Raw genomic sequence first — 25,530 nt, 5'->3', positions numbered from 1 at the left:
AAATGCTACAGGAAGAAGGATCAAGAATTTAAAATCTGACAATGGAGGAGAATACATATCGAAGGAGCTAATAGCTTTCTACAAGGATGTTGGAATTAAAAGGAAGTTGATTGTTCCCTAAAATCCTCAACAAAATGGTGTTTTCCAAAAGAAAGAAGAAAATTACTATGGAAGTTTCCAAAGCCATGCTTCATGATCAAGAGTTGCCTATGTTTCTATGGGGAGAAGCTTCAAAGATAGTTGTTTATGTTCAAAATAGATGTCCACACCAAATCTTAGAATATAATATTCCTGAAGAAGTCTTCACAGGTGAGAAGCCCAATGTTAAACATTTGAGAATTTTTGGTTGCCTTGTTTATGTTCATGTGCCCAAAGAAATAGAACAAAGTTGGAACCTTCAAGGAAGAAGGAAACTTTTGTTAGCTATAGTGAAAATTTAAAATCTTTCAAAGTCTATGTATGAGGACAATTATCAATTAAAACTTGTAGGGATGTCATTTTTGATGAGGATGCTTTTTCCTGGAATTCCAAAGGATCACACTTGGACTCTGATGATGAGATGCAGGTGGCTCCTAAGAATTATAAATCAAAACCTAGAGAGCTTAAATCTATGGAACAAGATCCTTTTGAAGAGTTAGATGAACTACATGATTTTGTTGAATCGACAAGAGTTGTCGTACTTGAGACAAGATAAGACTAGCCTGGCTTGAAAGAACCTTAAAAAAAGTAGGACATGCAACACCTCGTGGCAATAGAAGTATTCAGGATAGGCAACGTTGATGTGCAAGATCATTGAATTTGAGCCATCCACCTATGAAGAGGTAGTTGAACATCAAGTTTGGGGAGATGATATGATTGAAGAGTACCAGACCATATTGAAGAATGATGTATGGGAAATCGTGCCAAGACTTGAAGGGAAATTTGTGGTGTCTTCCAAATGGATCTACATAATCAAGCGTGTAGTTGATGGAAACATTGAGAAGTACAAGGCAAGATTTGTGGCCCGAGGATTCTCCCAGAAAGAGGGAGAAGATTATGAAGACACATTTGCTCCTATTGCTAGGTATTCTTCTATTAGATCTATTATTGCTCTTGCTTCTATTACAGGATGAAAATTGCATCAAATGGATGTTAAGATTGCTTTACTAAATGGAGTCATTGAAGAAGTATATATTGAACAACCTCAAGGCTTTGAGATTCATAATAGAGAGACACATGTTTGTAAATTGAAGAAAGCCTTGTATGGGCTTAAGCAAGCTCCTCGTGCATGGTACTCTCGTATTGATAGCTATTTGTTGAGTCTTGGTTTCAAAAAGAGCAATGTTGATCCAAATTTGTACTTCAAAGTTGTTGAAGGTGAGCCCTTGATTTTGTTGTTGTATGTAGATGATTTATTTTTGACAGGGGCTAAGAATCTCATTGTCCAATGTAAGAGGGAGTTGATTTCTGAATTTGAGATGAAGGATCTTGGTCTTATGCATTACTATTTGGGATTGGAAATATGGCAAAAGCTTGGTGAAATCTTTGTTGGGCAAGGAAAGTACATCATTAAGATCCTTTAGAAATTTGACATGATGGATTGCAAGTCCATGGATACTCCCATGGTGACAAATTTGAAGAAGCTGCGAGATTGTGATTTTGATTTGGTTGATCCCTCTATGTATCGTAAATTGATTGGCTCATTGAACTATCTAGTTAACACTAGACCTAATATCTACTATGTTGTGAACATGTTGAGCCAATTCTTGGTTGAGCCCCGACATGTGCATTGGGTTGTAGAAAAACATATTTTGAGATATCTATGTGGCGCCACTGACTATGGTTTGAGATATGTTTCTAATGGAGAATGGCAGCTACATGGTTTTACAGATGCTAATTGGGATGGATGCACTGACTATAGAAATAGCACTTTTGGTTTCTATTTTACGTTGGGCTCTGCTATGATATCCTGGTCAAGTAAGAAGCAAACTTCTGTTGTTCTTAGTATGGTTGAGGAGTATATAACTACTTGTTCAGCCTGTTGTGAAGCAGTTCAGCCTCAAAAGTTGTTTGTTGGTTAGTTTGATCAGGTGTTGGAATTGTCTGTTGTATATTATGACAATCAAAGTTATGTAAAGCTTTCTGAGAACCCAATTTTTCATGATAAGTCGAAGCACATTGATAGGAAGTACTAGTGCATCCAGAATATTGTTCAAAGAGGAGTTGTGTGGCTCGAATACATTCCTACTTATGAGCAGGTTGTTAATGTTTTAACAAAGCCACTGTCTTGGATGAAGTTTGCTTATTTCAAAGAAATGCTTGAAGTGGTTGAGAATCCCTCTCTTGGAGAGAGGGATTATTAATTGTATAACAATGAGATTAACAATATTCCTTGGGCTTAGTTGAGAGACCATGGTTTATGGTCGAGAAGATTGTCTGGTTACTCCCTTGGGTCATTGAGATTGACTGAGAAACCAATATAGTTGGCGAGTTTGGTTTTGAGGCTTGGAGTGATCCCTTAAGTCATTATGTTTGACTGGGAGACTAGTGGATTTGGTCGGGGACACTGATTTTGAGTTCTCTTCCTTGATTCATTGTGTTTGACTAAGAGACGGAGTGGACTTGGTCGAGCAGATTGATTTTGAGTACTCTCTTGGGTCATTGTGCTTGATTGAGAAACCATTTCATATGGTTGGAGGGTTTGAACTCTTTGATCAATCCCATGGTCAGTTGGGTTCTAACCTTGATGCCATTGTGTAATATGTTGAGAATTCAATAGGGCAGTGAATATGTTAATTCTCATTAACTTGATAATTGTTTGTGTTATCTTTTACCTTTTTACCTTTGTTCCTTATTATTACAATGTGAGATACATCAAACAACTACCAAAACAATAAGAACAGTGACACAGTATATAGGCTGCAAGCCAGTGCCAAAACCCCTCCTCTTGAGGGGAAAACCCTTAAATATTTTCTCTTCTTATGGATCCTTCAATTGACGAATACCATGACCTAGTGACTCAAACAAATACCCTCCAAGATCAAGATCAAAGCCTCGTATTGCAAGAACTTCGACCTCCTACTATAGATCCGAAATTCTGTCTCTCGACAACTGCTGCAACTACTGTTTTTCCTCTTAGAGACTTTGATCTTCTTTGTATAGATTCCTCTTCCCTTTTCTTGCTTCTTCTTGAGACTTAAGGCTAGTGAGACACCATAAGACACCTTCACTTGACTTCATTTCTCTCTTTCTTCCAAGATCAAACCAAAGACAACTCCAGCGCAGAAACCCTAGCTTCAACTTTCACATGGGAGAGAGATAACTAGCCCAAGCACTTCGACTTATCTTGGTCCTCTTCTTCGCATAGAATGAGATGTGAGTGAGTGAGTCTAATGGAGGACGAGTTCCTCTCTATATATAGGCCTCTTCAAGGGTAGACATGGCACTTCATGTAGGCCGACTTGATCTTGGAGGGCATTTCGACACTTTAAAGACAAAAACAAATTTTCCTTTACAAGATACAATGTGCCCATAGGGTCTTCAATATATGACATTGACTCTTAAACCTAGGATATACCCTAGAAGCACTCAATGGGTTCTTGAACTATAAAATAAAAGGACTTGAGCATGAAACCCATGCTTCAATAATAATTTCTTTTCATTTTATATTTTACAAGAATACATTTCATACTTATGAAGACCAAACCTAGTTACACATTTTTCAACATAATATTCCTTCTTAGGAAATACAATGATAGACAAAGAAAAGACTGACATGCACACACAAAATATAAGTAGACACCCAGAAAATCTCCAAAAACACCATCCACTTGAGCCATTTTATTATTTATATGGAGCAATAGTACAATGGGGTATGGAAGGAGTGCACCTGGGCTTGGTACAATGGCAAGCTAGACAAGCCCCAGGTAGGAAAATACAACACCCACATGTGAGAATGAGTTGTCCCAAATATGCCCTGGAGAAACTACTTTGTCTGTTGTAAAGAAACTGTTGAAAGGCCCTCCTCCGGTGCTCAAAATATTTTGAAAAATTAGCCTTGTGCTCCTCCCAACAAACCCACCAAAACCCAAGCCTAGTTTTGACCCCCGAAATTGACCCCCAAATACTACGTCCTCCTCAATTTGCTGGAAATATGGCCTGTCTAAAAATTCACTGTAGAAGGTCTCCAAACACTCCAAAATGCTGAGCTTTACTACCCCAGATTACTTCCTCAAATCCCCTACACAACCCAGCTCCACAAATCCTCTCCTCAACTCCCCACGTGTGCCCAAAATTAGTCTCCTGCACAGGCCCTGGAGAAGAGAAATTCATTCTGCCTTAAAGCAACAACCTCTGGCCCCAAAAATCCTCACAAGGTTTAGCCTACCCCTGGAGCAGCTACACTTAATTTCTCTCGGAAAACACCCCCTGGAAAATGGCTGAAATGAGTGGCATGTGATCCTCTATTGCGTCCTCCTGGAGCACGAATTAGCTGAGAGAAATGGCTGAAAGATGCTCCCATAAATTCCCCAAATCTCCCTCCAATGTAGCAGCAAATTGATCTTCCTAGGGTGGCACTCAAAGTCCATTGAAAGAAGGGTGAGCTCTCCCCTTGGAAAGCTCTGTGCTAAATAGCAATGTGACCCAGCTAAACAACTTGAGCAACAAGAGAATAATTAGGTTGACAAAAGACCCCAATAGCTGCTATGCCCCTTCTATTTATAATTTGGACTTGCCTCCCCATGTGGGTCCCTCCATCAAGTATTTCGACCTCCTTGCCTTAGCAACTCGATTTTCCTTCAAGGGAGTGCGTATTTCATAAGGAGTGGCCCCCACAAACCACTATCCAAGTAATTTGACCTCCTCTCCTAAGTATTTTTTGCCCAAAAATTCGTGGGTACCCCACATTAGCCAAAAATGCAAAATTGTGAATCCCCTTAAGAAAATTTATTTTTAGGAAGGGACATGACATTGGGTTTGGCTTGCGAGATGAGTTTGATGCTATGTATCTTTCCTTATGATGAGACTTGTACATATGATCTCTCCCTTAGGTCATTATTTAGAGACCAATGGATTGGTCGGGGAGTTTGATCTTAAGAGAGAATGAAAAGTACCTCCCTAGCTAAGAGGCAGTGTTGGAAATTGGTAGTTGAGGTCGGTATTTTCATGGTCAAAATTAAAGGAGAAATATTTATCTTCCAACTATCCAAGTTGGCCTCAAATGGACAAGTCGACCCCACCATTTGAAGGGTTTGACCCCAAGGTCAAAACCCTCCTCTTGACTCACATATATATTGGACATTCGTTGACCTCATTTCGGATCATCATACATATCATTCATTCGACCAAACACAAGAAGATTTGTTCACACGCACAAGGAGAAAGGAGGATTGACTTATGCATTAGCCAACTCATATGACTTCTATTGACCAACATTGACTTGATTTGTTTCTCTCTTTTTTGGTAGAGTTATTGACTTGAGTTTGAAGGTTGAATTATTTTCTAGTTTGTTGATTGTGCTTTGACCAAAAATTTGTCTTTGTTCAGGGCATTGACTGAGTTGACCGCAGGTGAACTACTGTAGTTTGACCAAAGTTGACTATGGAAATTGCAGGCCAAATTTCGGCCCTTTGACCAACAACATCAGGCTGAAATTTGACTCTCTTGTGTAGACTTTAATTGTGAGAAAGTGTTGACTTCTTCTCTCTCATTTGACTTGTTGAAGATTCTAAGTTTACTTAGATTAGAAACCCTTCATGCACTTATTCTGATTTGTTCCTACCTACTTGTTGTTTTTCTTTAACAAGTTATTTACAAAGTAAATACTAAAAATAAACACCAGTGCATGCTCAACATATTACAGATCAGCAACTAAAAGAAACAAGAACAAACACACCACATGACACCATTATTTTTGGACCAATGTCCCCGGAAAAACCCAATGTGGGAAAACTGGTGCAGCTATCTGAGGGTTTTCTTATTAAGCAATATCACAGTACAATATGGGTGCTGAAACTGGCCTACCCAACAAAGAATTTCCTTAGTAGCTATACCTCACAATTTGAGAGAAATCTCTTGGCTAAAACCTTGGAAAATCCTTCCGGCAGCTCCTCAGCACAAAACTGCTTTGCAACCCCAACGTCTGCCCAATCTGGACTGCGTCAGCCCCTCTCTGTCTCACGCTGGCCCTACGTCGGCCTTTCTAGGCCTGCGTCAGCCCCAGGAGGCGTTGCGTCAGCTCTGGGAGCCTCTGCTTTAGCTGTGTTGGCCCGTCTGGTGCTCTGCGCAGCACTTGGCTGCCTCTGCATGGCCCTGTGTGAGCCCTTGCTGCCTCTGCGTCACCCTCCTTGGTTGCTACGCTACTCTCCCGACACAATCCCTGCCTTCTCTGTTTCTCTGTACTCAATGCCCCTCAATTGCTCTCCTGATCATTGATTCTATCTCTCTTAGCAACCCCCGCTCTAGAGAATAGAATCACTGATCACTCTGGTGTATTCTCCAAGTGACCCTCAAGCTAAGTTGCCGGAAATGGCTACCTAAAAACCCAAAACGCCGTTTTCCGTTTTGGATCCATATCCACAGCCAAAACAGCGAAAAAATGTATTTGGTGCCTTTTTTGTTTTTGGAAACTTCCCGTTTTTTTACAACTGTTTTTCAAGCGTTTTTACAAAAAAACCCTCCCGTTTAAAAAAAAAAACATACATTTGCCTGAAATTGTGATACTTTTTGGCATAAATCAAAATGTTTTTTTAAATGCACACCTTTCCTGCCGGGAACGGTGAAGCTGGATTGCATTTTTTAACACATCACTTTTAATTTTTAAAGTGTTACAACTTACGGTTTACAACTTTACCCTAACCTAAACGACAAGTCACGAGTGTTGCCGCCGATTGTCATTGCCGTTGAGAAGTTGACTGTCCAGACACCAGTGTCATCGCCGCCGAGAGATATAGCTGCACAGTGCAGTGTTCTGAATGCTGTCGAAGCATCGTTGGTCCTGGTATATACTAAACAGTGGTGGTGTTATCATTTTGTATTCGGTGGAGCACACATTTTAGTTAATAAGAAGTTTAGCGGTGAATCATGAATGTTATAATAATCGTCAATGATGATGACAATGTTGAATGTTTATAAATTATGGCATATGCTGAATTGATGATGATGAATCATGATAGATCATACTAACACCACTGATCTGTGATTTTGTGGTCACAATTTTGGTATTTTGACTCTACAACTGATGCATCAGTCATTTGAAATGGGGCTGCAAGGTTGTATAGCCTTATTTCTCATCCACTGTCACCGATTTGTTCACTGTCTTATGCCACACATTTATTACAGACCTTAATCATCAAAAGAAGCCATAGTAACAACCCTAAACATACTCTAAAATTTAAATTAGTCACATAACACTCACTTTATAGTTTATAAATGTGAAGCACTTAATCATCAAAAGAAGCCATAGTAACAACCCTAAACATACTCTAAAATTTAAATTAGTCACATAACACTCACTTTATAGTTTATAAATGTGAAGCATTTGGCTATCATTTTATACAAGTTTTGGTGACTAATCTTTACTGTTAGTAGTATACAAAAATTGCAGGGGTCTGATGTAGGCTACAGCAGTCTAGCTTCTTGTTCACAGTGGCATCTCTTTTAAATTTTAATGTGTTTAAACTTTAGCATCAAACTATATATTTGCTTCTCTTCCTTGCATTTAGTGTTGAATTATGAGCAATCTCGTGGGCTGACCTTGTCATATTTTTTATTGACATATGAGCTCTAGAAGGTTTGATATAAAATTGCAGCAGTCTGATATAATTAGTGCTTTGAAGTTTGCTCTTGGCATAAAATTTGTTTGACTAATCTTGTGGGATGACTGATAAGTAGTTACAGTGCGCTTATCTTGTCTTTTTTGAAGTCTGATATATGATTATATCATGATTCATATATCATATAAGTTTACAGAAGTCTGATTTTCATTTCACTCTATCATCATAGATGATAATTGATTATGTATTTACTCTTTTTAGTCTTTAAAGTTTATATCTAATCTAGATTCTGAAATATGAATGGCAATATGAAATTTTTATTTTTAAAATATATATATATATATATATATATATATATATATATGTGCCGTTTCCTGCCGTATTGTATCCTGATTTTTTGAAAATTTTCTGTATCCGTATCTGTTCCTGTATCCGTTTCCATGCAACTTAGCCCTCAAGCCTCTTCTTATACTTTCCCTATTGACATATCAACGGCCGAGATTAAGTCCCTAATCAACGGCTAAGATTAGATCTGGCTTGATCCATGTCTTTTGGACCATTTTAACACAGATTCATATTAATACACATAATATTTTATTTTCTCTAAGTTTAGACTTAGGGACTCCATTAAAAATATTGATTATTTTAATATCTTCTAATCTGTTTAGAATCTGCCGAAACTCTTTCTGGGTATTGGAGATCCCATGCGCCCCAACCTCTCCACCAAATTTCGTGGCTAGAGCACATCCGATGCTAACCCAAATCAACATGACTGGTTTTGACTTGGCAATTATTGAGGTCAAAGGTTGGCATTTTGACAAGAATATTCTAATGAACAGTTGATGAATTGAATTTTCTCTCATAAGGAAAGAGTACCAGGTTTTCCCCCTTGTGGGGTTTTGTCCCAATAAATTTTGGTGTCTCTTGATTTATTGTTTTTTGTGATCTCTACTGCTCTATTGAAGTTTATTGTTGAAATTTTCAAGTATAGTTGCTTAATGATTGGAATGCTCTAAAGAAGTCAAATTGTATCATTGGAAGTAGTTATTAGTTCGAAAATTGTTCTAGTCTTGTTTGCAACTAGAAAATGAACACAATGAAGAAGAATCTCCTTGTTCTTCAATCAAGAATCAAGAAATATTTGAAGAACAAAAATATGAGGAGCGCCTTGAAGTCGAGATTATTCAAGAACCCACCCTCCCTCCTTCAGATGAAAGCACAAGTTCAAAGTTCAACATGATAAACTCCTTTCCTAGCAATTGATCTTCATGACAATCTCCTAGTGTTTGGAGGAGGATGATTTAGTAAACAAGCATACTGCTAAGGAGGATGGTAATCATGAAGAATTTGAAAGTATTGATGCATTCCTTAAGGTTGATAGATATAAATGGAATTTGAGCTATTCTTTCTTCACCGGTGATCCTATATATGATATATACACTAAGGGATGTTAGATTGCAAAATTTTGGCCTCGTGAGCAACCAAGTTATTCCATGGACTATGAATAGCCATATCAACTGATACAGGAGCAGACATATGTACAGGTGCAGAAAGAAGACTTCTACATTTAAGATACAAGAGAAAAAGTTCAAGAATGAGTGTTGTTACCAATCCGATTAGCAGGGTTGCTAAGGTCCGAGCGACCTGTTGGAATTGACACACAGAAGGAAAGGACCCACTGTCACTTTGGCCTAAGCCCCCACTGTTTAGACCCAACTACCTCCAAAATGTCAAGGGAGGAATCCAAATTGATAAGACTAGTGCCTTAGATGGGATCAAAATCTCGCTTCCTGGTGTCTGAATGCAGTTCCTTAAGAAATAATTATCATGAAGTAAAACTGTACCATAGGCATTGACACACTAAGTTATCAACCCTTAGCATGCAGCCAAACTTCTATAAGGCCACCAATGATTGACCTTTATTCAATGTATTTGGTGCTTTTGTCCAAATCAGTTAGGTAACTTGTGACATTTTGATTCCTTATATGTGCTAATCATTTCCTGATGGCAGTGCTGCAGACAAGTTCAAAAGGCCATTTTCTCATTTAAAGGAATGCTATGAAAATGGTGAAAAGTGCCCTCCCCTTGACAGACATCATGCCTCTTTACCAAGGTGCATTATTGCGGCAATATTTAGCTTGTGTTATAGGTTTTGTAGTGTACCTTTTTGCAGTTCTGATTGTTCTTTTGTTACAGAGAGCGCATATGTGAATTTGGAGAGGCATCTACAAAGCAGCATAAGGATTCAGGCCAAGATCAGTAAAGACTAGTACTATTGTAAATAAAGCTTCCTTTCCAAATCCACCATCAGCTCCCCAATGTGAGTCTGACAGTGCCCTGTTCTCAATGTTTTCTAAGTTATCCTTTCATGGACGGATACTCTGATGCAGAATGTGACATGCTGAAATGATTATTTAGAATGTATTAAGTAGTATGGGTATTGTATGTGATATGAGAAAACTATTGCAGTTTAAATTTAGCAGTTGATCATTTTTAGAATATAATTCGAGAAATTGTCTATCATATGCCATGTTGCTTGTAAAGATAGGGAGAGTCATTGGTTCCAGAATGTTTGTAGGAGGTGATGGGAATAAATAACTCTCGATTCAAAACAGCCACTGTAGGGTGCTTGTATCAAGTGGTTTGCAGTACGAAGTTTCTGCTAGTACCTATTATAATTGAGCTAAATCATGACAGTGAAATCCATAGGATGAAAACAATTGTACTAAGGTTTGGTTGCAATGATATTCGAGGTAGATTTAGTGCTAGGTTGATAAGGGAAGTCCAGAAATCATGAGGTGGCTACAGCTGCTAGCATGAATGTTATTAGAGTAGATTTAAAGGTAATGTCTAGCAACCTGATCTCATTTTTGTTGAATGCAATGAATATTTGATGCCTGATTTTCATGCTTTATTGTCACCAGGATTCAGAATTTTAGGTTTAGAGGATTTGCCTTCATTGGTACGAAATTTAATTCAAATTTCAGCCAGTTGTACCACATTGTGAACACCAGAATTGTATTTTAATATCATTCCTTTGCATTTATAATACTTAATTCGATTTTGGATTTTGGAAAAGTTTGATATGTACAGATACGGATCCAATGTTTCAGGATTGTGAGCTAAATGACACTGTTTCATGTTTCGTGTTTTAGAAAAGTTTGTTTTAATGATTGTGAGTTAAATGACACTGTTGTTGAAAGTTTTCATACACCTTTCACTTTGTCTATAACATTATTTAGTAACTTCATTGCAACTTCCTTATTTGATTATGAAGAAACTATAATCGGACCTTGAATATACAATAGATAAGCTATGTGCCCTCTCTTTCAAGAGCTTTGTATAGCGTGTGCATAGTTTTCAGGCTTCTGATTGGAAATAATTTAATTATGGAATCTGAAAAAATGGCTAACCTGTCTATATATGTTTTAACAATAAGAGATCTTGATTCTTGAATGTGTCACAGAAACTACTTTCAGCTTGCAATCAAATTTATGTAGCATGAGCAAATGCCAAACGGCCTAATGGAGTCAGATGTCAGATTTTGTTTTTTTGAAGCCGAAAACCATGAAAGATTGACATCATTTCAAACCACTTTAAGGATGTTCCTGTTGCCCTCATGTCAGCGGGGGAACATACAGATCATTGCAGTATTCTTCACAGCCATTGTAAGCCCAAGGTCACAAGTCAAAAGCCATATAATAACCATGTGAGGCCCTCTATGAGGCATCCTAGAACTTGTCTTGTTGTCTATGTCTTGTTATTTTGGTCAGACCATGGCCGATCCTTTGATGTTCCTCTCAGGACCTCTCATCCTGTATAGGATTGAAGGGCCAAGGATGGGCTTACTTGAGAACTCGTGTTTTTATGGGAGCCTGCTTTTGTATGGGTGATCACCAGTGTATTAACCAATCCATCATGTATCTACTATCATGGTGCACCTGTGACTTACAGCATGGTTATGAATCTATAGAGTCTATAGGTGGCCTTCGCTTTGGTGTAGTATCTCTCAAACAGCTCTCATGCATGGCAGTCTCATATTATCAACTGTCTCAATTCACGATGCAACTTACATCTCCCAATGCAAGTGGTCTTGGAAGTCAAATAGTCAATTTGGTCTCAGTTTGTTCAACTTGATGTGAGGGTTGCATGCCACAAACTTTTTCCAAACAATAAAAGAAGTGGCAATTTACAGCTGGCCAAAGGTGGTCAAACAAGTCGTACAAGTTTGAAGGGGGTAGAATTGGGTCAGCGTTGGGCAATTTGGATCATGCATTACATCTGAAGTGGTCTACAAATTGAGAAGAACAAAACCCAAGTCTCAGAATCCTTGAATTTGTTAGGGTGTTAGAGAATCAACATGGTGGATTGATGGCAGGGGCAGTGATGATGTGGAAATACTAGGTGGGAGTTGAAATTTGAAGACATACCTAGTTCAAATTTGGGCTAGTTTGAACTAGCCCATGTGTCAAATTGGCCAAATTTATCAAGGCATTGGAGATCTAGAGCACATTTGGCTAACTCGAATTTACTAAAAATAAGTCCAGTGAATTAGTCTATAAAGGTCAACTAGCTGTTTGAGGAGTTAAATTAGTTGTTGCAGTTACCTTGGACGAAGAAGTTAAAGAAAGGATCATCTACTCGTTGTTATAAAGTCAAAAAATCAACTCAAGGACCAAATTGAACCACCAAAAGACTAACTTGAGTTGGTTTGTACCAAGTCAGACTACCAAGGAGATGTTGGAGAGGGGTATTGAGCTACTTACAGTTACAATTCTTCATTATTAGTCTTCTAGACCACAATGCAAAGAGAATCTTGGACCAAATTTGGGCTCTGTGAGCCAATTCAACCCCCTTATATTCTTGTAGTATAATATGTTATGAAATTTCCAAGTTTCTGACATGTAAATGACTAGTAAAATATAATTTTCTAGGGGAAGAGTCTAACTAGACATTAGCTATCCGTTAGAAAATAAATTAGAAAAGGCTCGCGTTTCCTCTCATTGATGTTGTTGTTGTCTTGTGAGATAAGTTTTATCAATAAAGATCTTTCATTTGCAGAATTTTGTTCAATTTTGTTTGCACATTGTCTGGGATGGTTTTTAGTGGTGTTCCTTTCTTGATTAATTGTTGTTTCCAAGTTTAAATCTAATTATTTTTCCAATAAGTAAGTTCACACAGAAACTAACAGTTTGAGCCACCGAGGGGCTACATAGTCACGTGGAGAAGGAAAACAATGAAAAAAAATGGTTTTTATTTTTGTTTTTCGAATGGATTGCTCTAGCAAAAGTTGGACTATTCAAGCATGAAGCTTCAACCAGGATGGGAGCTCATACTCCATCTCACACTCAAATCATATGCCAGAGAATGCCACGTCAAAGAGTTGCTCCTAATTGGGTCCAGGGGAAACTTTAAGGATGTGATGTTTACCATAAAGTTTATAATGGGACGTGAATAGTGTATTCAATGTCCAATTTAAGGTAGATGAATCATTCAAAATTTTTTATTGAAAACTATATCGACTTTATGGATAATTCTTTATTGAATAAATTCATTAGGAAAATTCGAAGAAATATTTATGACCGATGTTTCTTGTGTTGGGTTGGGTAAATATTTGAAGTATTAATTTTCTTGATGTTATATATAATATGAATATTCTATTGCAATTTACTGCTTATATTATTGTAGTTTTACATGTGCAAATTTCAATTGAAATGTCAATATAGGTTTGGACACCAATGGACATTGCTATAAATAATATTATGAAATAATCAAATTTCAAAAATACTCAAACACAATTCCCAATTGAAGGGTTAATGGAAGCATATTGTATTGGTGAATTTATACATAAATAATGATGGCAATATACCTATATAGGACGCTACTTCACACCATCATCTCAGTAATGTGAAAGTAACATAAAGTAGTAGGAATCTCATTCAATTCATTTTTTGGTGGGGAAAATATCTTCCTATTCATTTATAAAATCTTAACAAATTAAATAATAAATTGCATAAATAAAATGCAAGTGTATTGTTAGGTTGAGTCATCAAAAAAATAATTTAGTTAGGTTCTCTCACTAGAACTTGCCTCGTCTTAAATATTTTTTGATTGTCCACAAGAGCAAGGTGGTCACTTCAAATACCGAACTCTAGATAGGATTAGCATTGACTAGTTTGTATTAAAGTTGAAATAGAGGATCAAACTAGTTGTATATTATTTATTCATATAAATCCTATTAATATCTAGTCATTCATATTTAGAAATTCTGAGAGATCATAATTTCTTTTTTCTCAATTCAGTGTTCTCATTCATTTTTCAATTTGTCTCCTTCCATCAACTAAACTTCATAGTAAAAAGTGATTGATTCTTTAAATATTTAGCATTCATTCAAGCATGGATTGGCACCATTCCCTTCCTATAATTGGCATGGATGCCCCAGTGGGGGTGATGGCCCCTGGACACACGAGCGATGGTGGTGAGGTGTCAATACCCTAAGGGAGGAGTTGTTAGATGTTCATGCGTATTGAAGGAAGCTGGTGTGGGCAAGGTGGAACATATGGAACTTTCGACTGTCACTAGTTTGTTATATCTCTACATGAGGAACACTTGAGGTTGAGTATTCTTAAGGTTATGGGATAGTTGGAGGGAGGTGGTAACACTGAGGAGTATGCACAGACTAGCCAGATGTGCATGCCCCCCAGGTCTTCGTGGTTGCATCATCACACAGTAGCTATAGCACTGAGGCCGAAGGAGTGGTTTTGGTGGAGGGTGGGATTTTCTAGGTTTGGGATCCTGACATGGGTAGGATTGAGTAGTACTCCTTCCATCGGCAACTGTAGTAGAAGCACATATTTCTAGACTGCGGACGTGGGATAGGAAGCCTTATGGCTTGGACTGGCTCCCTGGGCGAATTGGTAACCCCACTTATCCCTAGCTCCTTTCTACAGTCTGACGCGACCCTCAATTATCTTGTTATTGTGTTTATTTGGTTTGGTTCTCTAGTCTAGTTTGAGTGCTTGTTTAGGGTGTGATGTCACCCAAATTGTACACGAGAATGCGACAACACTCAAGGCAGGGGCTATCACTTTGATCCCGATCCTCTCCATTTAAGTTGTCTCCCTATAGTAGGCTAAGGGGTAGTCCCTACGAATGAGATGACAAGTTCGGGAGACACAATTGAATGGCCTTGCAACTTGGTCAAGGATGATTGGCAAGTTTAATTATTTAGCACTAGAATAAATTAATTGAGATTATCAATTAGAGACCAGCTCCTTAGGAGTTGATTTACTTGCACAATAAAGATTAAATTCCAACTTATCAGATGAACAATTGCTTCTAGGATGAAAATAATCCTATATGAGATGCAAACTCTTGGTTAATTAGTTAGAATGCCTATTCTAGGTGAACCCTTTCTCTCAACTTATTTGAAGTTAGTCTCGAATGTAGGTTGTAGAGAGAAGTCCACAGGAAGGAGGCTATGTCCTCATTAATAATACCTCCTATGGAGTTCTAACCACCTGAGTGCCTTCGTTCCTACAAGGGATTGCCACAAGAGAACCACAAGGTCACCGTGTTAACCACAAATGAGGATCTAAACTTTGCAAATTGGGCGAGAAAGATGCTCCTATCTTCTTACAACCAAGCTTATGCTTGGAGGTTTATTTTAATGATGCACTTCTAATCCTAGAATGATATGCAAGATATGAGTGATAGCTTTAAGTGAGATTATTAAATGACTTTTAAGTACTTCAAGTTAAATTACTTAAGATTCAATGATGTTCAATACAAGAGCATAAAAGAAGTACTTGAAGAGAAATTATAGGAATAAATCTCACTAAAACAAATGTACCAATGAACCATTTGATTTGCTAATTAAAGTACTTCAAAACCAATTTGTTCAATGAATCAATGAGACAAACAACTTCCAATAGATTATCCAATCACAAGATTTATTCAATGACTTAACAATCTCAATGAGACAAGTGCTCTAAAACAATGACAATGAAAAGCAAGGAGCACCAATTTATCAATGGAGTTGAAATGTAGGTTAGAAACAAAATGAGACAATGAGGAATGATCAAAAGATATATAAAGTGATCTCATTGTTCTTTAAATGATAAAAATAAGGAGCAAGAACAATATCACTTTAGAAATTAGACACATTGCTCTTTAATAGGCAAGATGCTCTAGAAGTAATAAGAGAAAGGACAAGATACACTTATACAATAGCAATAAAAAATTATAGCATTAGTAATCATTCAAGATTCTTATATCAAGAGATGCAATTACCTTCCTTAGGGCACAACTTTTATATTTCTTTAAATGTTTATGTTTGGTAATTTAATTGAGTTTAAATCACTACATAAATTATCAACTAGGGCTTGTAAACTGATGAAGTGTATGTGCACCAATTGTGCTAGGATTCTTTATTATGTGAGTAAATTGTCAAATTGAATTAGGATGTTTTCATGCACATGGTTCATCTAAGAAATTGTCACTCTTGCAAGAAAGCAAAATATCACATTGATAGAAATAAAACTAAATTAAAGTGCAGAAGTAAATAGCAAAACCAAATCCAAATTCTCTTTACGTTTGCAGAAAAGAAAAACTAATCTAAAATTGCAGAAATAAAATATCACACCAACACAATTAAATTTACTTCTCACTGACATAAATGAAAATAATATAAAGTACATAAATAAAATATCACAATAGCAAATCTGAATCACACTTATAAAGCCTGGGAAGAATTATACTCCTAATTGTATTTAAATGATTCTACTCTTAAAAATTTACATGTGTGATGGATCCTTTTTTTTATTTATTTCCATCATCCTTCACATAACGAATTGATTAAATCTATAAAATAAATCTTCAGCAAACTTTGTTCTCACTGTAACAAACACACTTAAAATCAAAACTACAAGATTAGTTGAGTTAAACTAATGCTATAGAACTTAAGATATAAAACTGAAATACTAATTGAAAATAAAATAAGACCTTACAGGTCCTAGGGGCCTGTGTGTTGTAGGTAAGCAGCGGTCAATCAAAGATTAAACATGCATTAACGCAACACATAGAGGAATAATCAAGCTCGATTTTGTAAATGCAAAGAGTGTTTAAAAATAATAATCAGTCTGTCATCGTTGTGTGGAGAGGTAGGTTTCATAACCTCCTTCAATAAATTGTTTAAAGATTTTCATGCCTATCCTACTCGACATAAATGCTAAAGATAACATAAGATTTATGAAATAATGATTCCTCATGATCTTCTATCGAAGCAAATCATGAGGCAAAGTATCAGCTTCATCCTTATCATCAATCTTCTCACTCGCCTGATTCATCTTTGACTCTTTTTCTGTTGGGTTGACTTCCGCGTTGACCTGCTCATACAATACCCTTATCATCTTACTGGATCATGAAGATAGGTGGATATTGTTATGTTGGTTTTTAGCTACCTGTCCATATATTTCGCTACTCAACTAGCATTTTGGAACCTACAGATTCTTGAAGTAGGTTGTAGAATCGATCATTAGTTGCAGAATTGATGCAATTCGGTAGCTTATCCAAATATTAAATCAAATAATAAGGAAACAATGAAACTATGCATAAAAGATGATTAGGTACTTGTTTTTGTCATTAACCTTGCACGCTAACACCTTATTAGGAATATTATGATCAAAAAAGAAGGAAATGGAGTGTATGGAGTTTAGGGAATGTGTCAAAAAGGAACAATTTTGGTCTTCAACATTTCCCCACACATAAGATATTGCATGTCCTCATGCACAAAATTTCAAAATTTGTGACCCACTTTGTCACCGAGCTACGTCTGAAGCTTGAGCAAGAACATCTACATTAATATTATCTATTTTTCTAATTTTTTTTCTAGTTGCCATCATTGGTTTCCTCATTAAAATCTTGCATTGAAAACCCCTAATTTTACTTTTGAGAAGTTTATTTTGAGCCTTTAACTTCTTGTTTTCTTGTACCAATGGCAAAGATGTAAGAGAATATTATCATTTTGAGTCCTTTGAATGTCATTTTGTACCTTCATTGCTTCATGTTCCTGCTTCAGAAACTTGTTTAACACTTCTAATTCATAAATTTCCTGTTTAAGAAAATTTTCAATTATGGATTCTTTTGGAGCACTGAAATGAATCTCTCCACTTAGAATTTCTTCTTGATTTGAGGATAAATCAACAATTTTTCCTTGTGCTTTATGTTCGAGAGATTCTATATAGTCATAGATTTATTGTTGAACAGGGTCAATTTCTGGTGTCTTCCTTGTTGGACTTGCAATTGGTGATGGTATTTTCTCTGCTTCTTCTTCTTCTAAATCAACAAAACCTAGAGACTGGTTAATGGCTGGTTCCATAAGTTGTGCACTTCTTCTTGATGGTTCTTCAGCAGTGAGGGCTCATTTTCTCTTGCTACTTTTGTTTTACTCTGTTCCTTCCTTTGATGGATTTCTTTTTTTAAGACTTTAAAACATTTGCAAGAGTGGTTTCATCATCATAATCGTTATGTGTGTGCTCATCTTGTGGAATTTCCTATACAGGTGTTTCATTTTGAAGCTTAGGGTTTGAGGGAATTTTTCTACGACTTCTTTTTATCTTAGAACCAGATTCATCTTGCTCAAATTCCTTAAAGTGATTTTGATCCAGGAAATCCTCCCAATTATTCCCTTTACTCTTCAAATGGGCTTTAATTAAGATTTTTACTAACCCATCATGATACAAAAGATTGTCAATAAACTGAATTTTTCTTTGGATATTAGCGGCCATTTTTCTTAAACTACAAAGCAGGAAATATGGCAAATTGATTTCGTTGCCATCAATGAAATGCATCATCAACCGAGCATGGTAAAAGAACATATTTCCAAACCTACCCTCATAGGTTATGAACTTTTGAATGATTAACAACAAATTTCTCCATTTACTTTTTAAAGTTGTTACTAGAATTCCCTTCTTAAAAATGGAGATGTCCATACTTGGGTTTTTCAAGAAGATTTCCCAATCTTTCTCTCTTTGATTTTGCGGCTTTTAAACCAAATTTCCCTATTTCTCAGCAATCCTGTAGCTTCTGCCATGAACGAATATATCAGGACCAACCTAATATCTCCATTTTTTGCTTCTATCCCATCATATCCTGAACAAACGACTTTGTAACCTCCTTATCATGCCCATCAAAATTTTCAAAGAACTATAACCACCGTGCCTGTTGCAATTGTTGTTTCACCTGTGGATAAACTTCAAGAAACTTGACTCCATTTGGCTCAGAACGCACAATAATTCCCATGGTGAGGAAGCTTTAGTCCGTAATTTCCCTATTTGACAGGATTATGGAGTATAGCAAGGGCGGGAACAAAATTTAGGTAGTAGTTGAGGGATTTTCAGTAAAGAAGAATGAAATCGAAGCGAAGGAAGTGGGATATAATGCGAAGGAAATGGGATGGTATACAGGAGAAATGGGATATATATGAATAAAAGTGAATGAATTTAAAGAATAGTAAGGTTTCAATGTCATTCGCATTTCGTGATGATTATCAAAATTTTATGCATTGAATGGTAAAAAATCAATCTTATGTCATGACAAAGGTAATCATTACATAATATGGTGGAGGCAACAATTATAATCATCTATTTATATCATAACTCAATGTCTAATCCTAATTATTTAACTAATATTTACATACATTTCATTTAGCCTTACTAATTTGCTCTTTTTGTAGGTTGCTCAGGTTGCTCTAGTTGTAATCTCCATTCAGATTGCTTTGACCATGATCTTCATTTTCTTTGGTTGTAATCTATCAAGTCAGCTGCGGAATTTTATGAGAGTTGTAGATTATTGAAAATTTTGTAGTTGTCTTATTTCTGCAAAGATGAATAAAGAGAAATGGGACAAGAATAGGGAAATTAAAAGAAAATCTAGGCTGCCAAGAATTCATGGTTTTCAACTATAATTTTCTGTATAAACGTGTCAAAAATGCTGGTTTTCATATTTATACAGTTATTATTTTTATTTTTATTTTAAAATAAAGTAGAAGGCTAAGTTGGAGAGGAAGAAGAATCTTCCTTGACCAACTTCAAATCAAGATTATCTTGCAGATTTCTTATGAACTATTCCTTTGTTAATGGTTTATGATATATTCATAATCTATGACCATTTACAATTTATTTTTTCTTCATCAATAGTTTTAATTTTGACTACTCCATTATCAAAGATAATTTCAATCTCATAAGGACCAAGCCAATAAGTTTGAAATTTTCCTTGAAAATCTTTAAATTTAGAATAAAAAAACAATGCCTAATCACTCGGTTTGAACTTCCTAACTTTGGTAAACTTATCATCTCATTTGGATCTCTTTTGTTGAACTATATTGGTTCTGTGAATAATGCCTTCTTGTGTTTCATCAAGTTCATTCAATTGCTCCATTATTTCTTTTTGGACTTCCAATAGATCAAGAGCCAGTTTGACTGTTGTTTTGAAGGTCTTTATTTGGAACTCAATAGGAAACAGGACTTGCTTCCCATAAACAAGTTCATAAGGAGTATGTCATGTTGTGTTTCTCCGTGTCGTACGATATGCCCATAAAGATTTTCGAACTTTTTCTGCCCAATCTCTTCTATGCAGATGTACACTCTTGGTAAGAATTGTTTCAAGTACTTTATTAATAGCTTCAACTTGTCTGTTTGTCTGTAGATGATATGGAGTGGACTTCCGATGTTTGATCCTGTATTCCTTCATTTTCTTTTGCATCCATTTGGATGTAAATTGAGTACCTTGATCTATCACAATTTCCTTTGGGACACCAAAACAAGTGAAAATATCCTAAAAAAAAAATGAAACTAAAAGATTTTCAGTAGCAAAAGGAAGTGCTTTAGCTTCTACCCATTTTGTGAGATAATCTATACAAAAAATAATGTACATTTTTTGCCTTAATGGTGGATTTATTGGACCAACAAAATCCAGAGCCCACTTTTCAAAGGGTTCAATAAGTACTTGAGGTTGTAGAGACATCTCATTTGAAGGAAAAGGTTTTCCCATTCTCTGGCAACTATCACATCTCTTAACATACTCTTTGGTATCTTTAAAAAGAGAATGCCAATAATATCCTAAGAGAAGGATTTTATAGGCAGCAATTTTATCAACAAAGTGTCCTCTACATAGTTCATTGTGGCAAGCCTTTAATATTTCTAGTACTTCATCGTCTCTGACACATCTTTGAATGATTAAATCAGACCTTGTTTTGTATAATTCTCCATTTATCCATGAACAAGATGCATTAGTTTGAATAAATTTCCTTTTCTCTCGAGGAGACAAGTATGAAGGTAACTTCTATATAGCCAAATAATTAGCAATATCTACACAACAAAGAGATTTAACAGATACTGCAAAAAGGTATTCATAAGGAAACTTATCTTTTACAAGAACATCCTTATTATTATTTTGGATTCTAGATAAAAAACCAGTAACTGTATTCTTCTTTCCAGGCCTATCCAAAATAGTAATATTGAATTCTCGTAATAAAAATAATCATCTTGTAACTCTGCCATTAGTAAATGATTTATTCATTAAATATCTAATTGCAGAGTAATTTGTGTGAACAAAATTTTCATAACCAGTGATATAGTGTTAAAACTTGTTAATGGTGTGTACAACAACTAAAAATTCATTTTCTGATACATTATAATTTAACTCTGCAGGAATCAAATTTTCACTTGAATAATAAATGGCATGAGAAGTCAAATATATTTGTCCCAATACAACTCCCAAAGATGTATTTGAAGCATAAGTTGGAATATGAAAAGGAAGACTCCAATTTGGTCCTATTAAGATAGGTGCTTCATAAATATTTTTTTTCAATGTTTCAAAAGTTTTTTGGCAATCAAAATTCCAAGTGAATTCACAGTCTTTTGTAAGTAATTTGAAAAGTGGTGAGGCTATTTTTGTGAAGTTTTCTATGAATATTCTGTAATAACCAACAAAACCAAGAAAAATTCTAACATCTCTTGACAAACATGAACTGATAATTTAAAAATAACTTCTACTTTAGATGAATCCACTTTAATTCCATCTTCTAAAATGTGGTGGCCTAAAACAATTCCCTTAGTGGACATCATAAAGCATTTTTCATGGTTTAATGAGAGATTTGCTTTTTTACATGTATTGAAAACTTTTTCTAAATTTTCAAGAGTTTCCTCAAAATAACTATCATAGACAGTGAAATCATCCATGTAAACTTCTACACAATCATGAATTAGATTAGAAAAAATGCCTAGAACTGCCCTTTGGAATATTGCAGGTTCATTACATAATCCAAAAGGAAGTACCCAGTAAGCATATGTTCCCCATGGACAGGTAAAAGTTGTCTTGTTATGATCTTCTAGAGCTTCTTGGATTTTGTTATATCCACTAAAACTATCCAAGAATGAAAAATATTTTTTCCTTGCCAATGTATCAAGGACTTGATCTATAAAGGGAAGTGGAAAATGATCTTTCAAGGTTCCTTTATTCAATTCCCTATAATTGATGCATTCTCTCCATTTTCCATTTTTCTTTGGAACAATCATAATGGTGAGACCCACTAATTATCTGATATTGGGTAAATGTAATTCACATCCAACAGTTTTTGTAACTCTTCTTTAACAATTTCCCTTTAATTTGGATTCATCCTCCTTTGGGGTTGTCGAACTAGTCTGACATTTTCTTCGAATAGATATAAAGCATACAAGTATTAGGATCAATTCCTTTCATAGCAGTGTATTCCCATGCATAAGCAGAGGAATGTTCTTGTAACATATTTATTAATTCTTTCTTTTGGGATTCTTCCAAATTATCATTAATGTTCAAAGTTTTCCTTGGAAAGATTTCTATTAAAGAATTGCCAAAAATTTCCATGGAATGTAAAGTCATTTGATGTGATGATAGATATTCAACATTGTATTGTTTTTGAAAATTATGATCTTGTTCACAATATGAGGAAGAATCATTATTATTCATTAGATTTAAAATTTGATCTTTTTCATCTATTTGTGAAGTAGAAAATATTGGTTGTATATCAAAATCTTCATTATCATCATCTATCCAAGCTTTAGTTTCTACTTTTTGTCATTGTTTTTGCGGGAGGATATAGTGTGAATTTCTTAGTAGAGCTTCCATAAGAGATAAACATATCACCAGATCTACAACTTATAAAAGCATCATTTGTAGCTAACCATGGTCTTCCTAGAATCAATGGATGTCCTAAATTATTCTTGGGAGTTAAAATCAATAGGACATTCCAAAGAATCTAAGGAGACAAATACATCTTCTAATGTACCATCTGGTTTGATAATTGATCTATCTGCGTACTGTAGTAATGTTAATTTGTATTGCGGATTAGAAAGTTTTAATTGATCCATCATTTTTTTACTCGTGATTTTGATAGATGCTCCTAAATCAATTTATGTGTTTGGAATCTTGACACCATTAATTTTTGTTTTCATGATGGGACTACTTGGATCCAGATATTTTTGAACTGTTGGTTTTCCCATCATAATATCTACAATTTTTCCAACTAATTGAATTTTTTTAACTTCTTTTCTTTTTCTTCTCGGTTTTTTAATGCTTAACTCCATGATTGTCTTTACAAATATTGGTATTTCTCTTATAGCTTGTAACAAAGGAATTTTGTTGCAAACATTCTTCAATTCATCTAACATATCATATTCAGGCAACACAATTTGTTTTTTTATTCCTTTGTCAATTTATAGCCTTTCAGGAAAGGGTGGATTTTGAACAGAAACATAAGGTTGTTCTACAATGGGAGTTGTGTTTATTGTGGTATCATATACAAGGGTGCTCTCTTTTTTAGGAATTTCTTCTTGATTAATTGATGTCTCTTTTTCAAGGGGTTCATCCTCTCCAGATTCTTAAATAACAACAGATGGTGACTTCTTTTCCAAAACTCTACCAGATCTAAGTTGGACATTGTTTAGATCTAATGGAGTTATCATGCAAACTTGGAAATCTTGGAAAATGTAACTATGTTTAGTGTTCAATAATGTACTTGAGTCATCATATAATGCATTTGTCAAAAGAATAAAGAAAAGAATTATTATTATTATTATTATTATTATGACTTATTAAAACACGGTTTCATGCTTGGGTCACCTTGTTTCAGGTCAAATTCCTTATTGAGGACTTCTAGGATCTATTCTGATTTTATAGAATTATTGTACATTTAAAGAGACCCTTCTTGGGCTTTTGAATCATGTAAAAAGGTTAAGTATTGAGTCAAATATGAATTATGTAACCTCCACACCATGTCGGCCTAGAAGAAGATCAAGTCGACCTAAGTACCCTATTCGACCCACAAGAAGTCTACAAAAGAAATCTCATTGAATTCATTTGGAGCATCATTCTCTCACATGTTCGAATTCATTTGTAGCTGGGAAGAAGCGTGAAAATATCTTGTATCTAGGCAGAAGTGCGAAGTTCTCTTATAGCTAGGAAAAGGTGTGAAGTTTTTTGTCGGGAAGCCGAAGTGAATGTGAATTTTGGGAAGTCTAAGGAGACAGAAAAATAGAAATTTTTGGTATCTCTCTCTCTGTTTCATGTCCTAGAATTGGAGATCGAAGTCTTCCAAGTTTCACTATTGCCGAAAGCAGCCAGTTGTCGTAAGTTGTTGCCTAATTAAAGTTGATGGAAAGAGGTCGAAATTCTGGGAGGTTGACTTGGTGTGGAGGGCAAGTTTGGTCTTGGTCTAGGGTGAAGAGTCTCAAAGAATATTATTGAAAGGAGGAATTATCTTGACTAGGTTTTCCCCTCAAGGGGGTTTTTCCCTAGCATGTGCCTATATATGGTGTCTATTGTTTTATGTGATGTTCCTTTTGGCATTTGCTTGATGAACTAAAGAAAGATGATATAAAGAATCATAATAATAAGAAACATCACAAGTAATTATCGAGAATAAGAAAATATTTATGCCTTTCTAATTTTCTAACATGGTATCAGAGCTTTCATGAAGAAGGAAGAAAAAGGCAATCTCAAGCACTTGATCCATTAATAGATATTATCTCAAGGAAGGAGTCTATTATATTCAAGGAATATGTCTAACTCAATCAAGGGTGAGAACAAACTTGAAGGAGCCTCTAACTTTAAGTCTTGGAAGAAGAGGATTGACCTAATCCTCGAAAAGAACAAGGTGTTGAACTTGGTAAGAGGAAATGTAAAGAAGCCTACAAAAGAAGCCAGTGATGTTGACAAAACGAAATACAAGGATTTAGAATTTGTGGCTATGACTATGATGGTAGAAGGGATAAAGGACAATCTTGTCCCATCATAGTTAATATTGATCATGCTCAGGAAATTTATGAAGCCTTATCAAAGCTATTTACTATTAAGAACATTGGACAAGTAACAAGTTTGAAGAATGAGCTGAGGACTACAAAGATGACTAAAGAAGATATTGTGGCAACCTTTTCTGTAAATAAATAGACTCAAGGATGATCTCTTGGCCATTGATGAAATTGTTCTCAACAAAGAACTTGTGATCACTGATCTATTATGATTACCACCCTCTTGGGGTGCATTTGTTGTAGGTCTCAACAGTTGGAAGGTAGCTAATTATGGATTGCCTGTAGTCAAGAAGAACTAAGGATCTCTATGGTTACCAATCCTGAAGGAGTATCAAATGCATACGTTTCTCATCATAAAGGAAAGAGATCGAAGGGACCAAGGAAGAAAGTTGACATGTCCAAGATAGAGTGCTATCAATGTCATAAGAAAG

At 35.6% G+C, this 25,530-nt stretch overlaps 1 protein-coding gene across 4 annotated transcripts in view; it reads left to right on the top strand.

Annotated features, from left to right (window-relative positions):
- LOC149168312 (mitogen-activated protein kinase 9-like) overlaps window positions 1-10,810 on the top strand; it is a 330,675-nt gene extending 319,865 nt beyond the window's left edge. For 3 of the 4 annotated variants that reach the window (XM_089428260.1, XM_089428259.1, XM_089428258.1), the window contains 2 exons: window positions 9,766-9,867; window positions 9,951-10,810. In XM_089428260.1, coding sequence (XP_089284386.1) covers window positions 9,766-9,867; window positions 9,951-10,017 — 169 coding nt within the window. In that variant the 3' untranslated portion in view covers window positions 10,018-10,810. The remainder of the gene's footprint in view (window positions 1-9,765; window positions 9,868-9,950) is intronic. The other variant, XR_016259748.1, reaches the window with a different exon arrangement.
- The last annotated feature ends 14,720 nt before the right edge of the window (window positions 10,811-25,530 follow it).

The sequence above is a fragment of the Pinus tabuliformis genome, chromosome 4_2 (assembly GCF_031772625.1).
Source record: "Pinus tabuliformis cultivar Carrire ecotype Pingquan chromosome 4_2, CPIR1, whole genome shotgun sequence".
Lineage (NCBI taxonomy): Eukaryota > Viridiplantae > Streptophyta > Pinopsida > Pinales > Pinaceae > Pinus > Pinus tabuliformis.
Note: the sequence above shows the minus strand (reverse complement) of the source record. Positions and strands in the feature narration are given on the sequence as shown.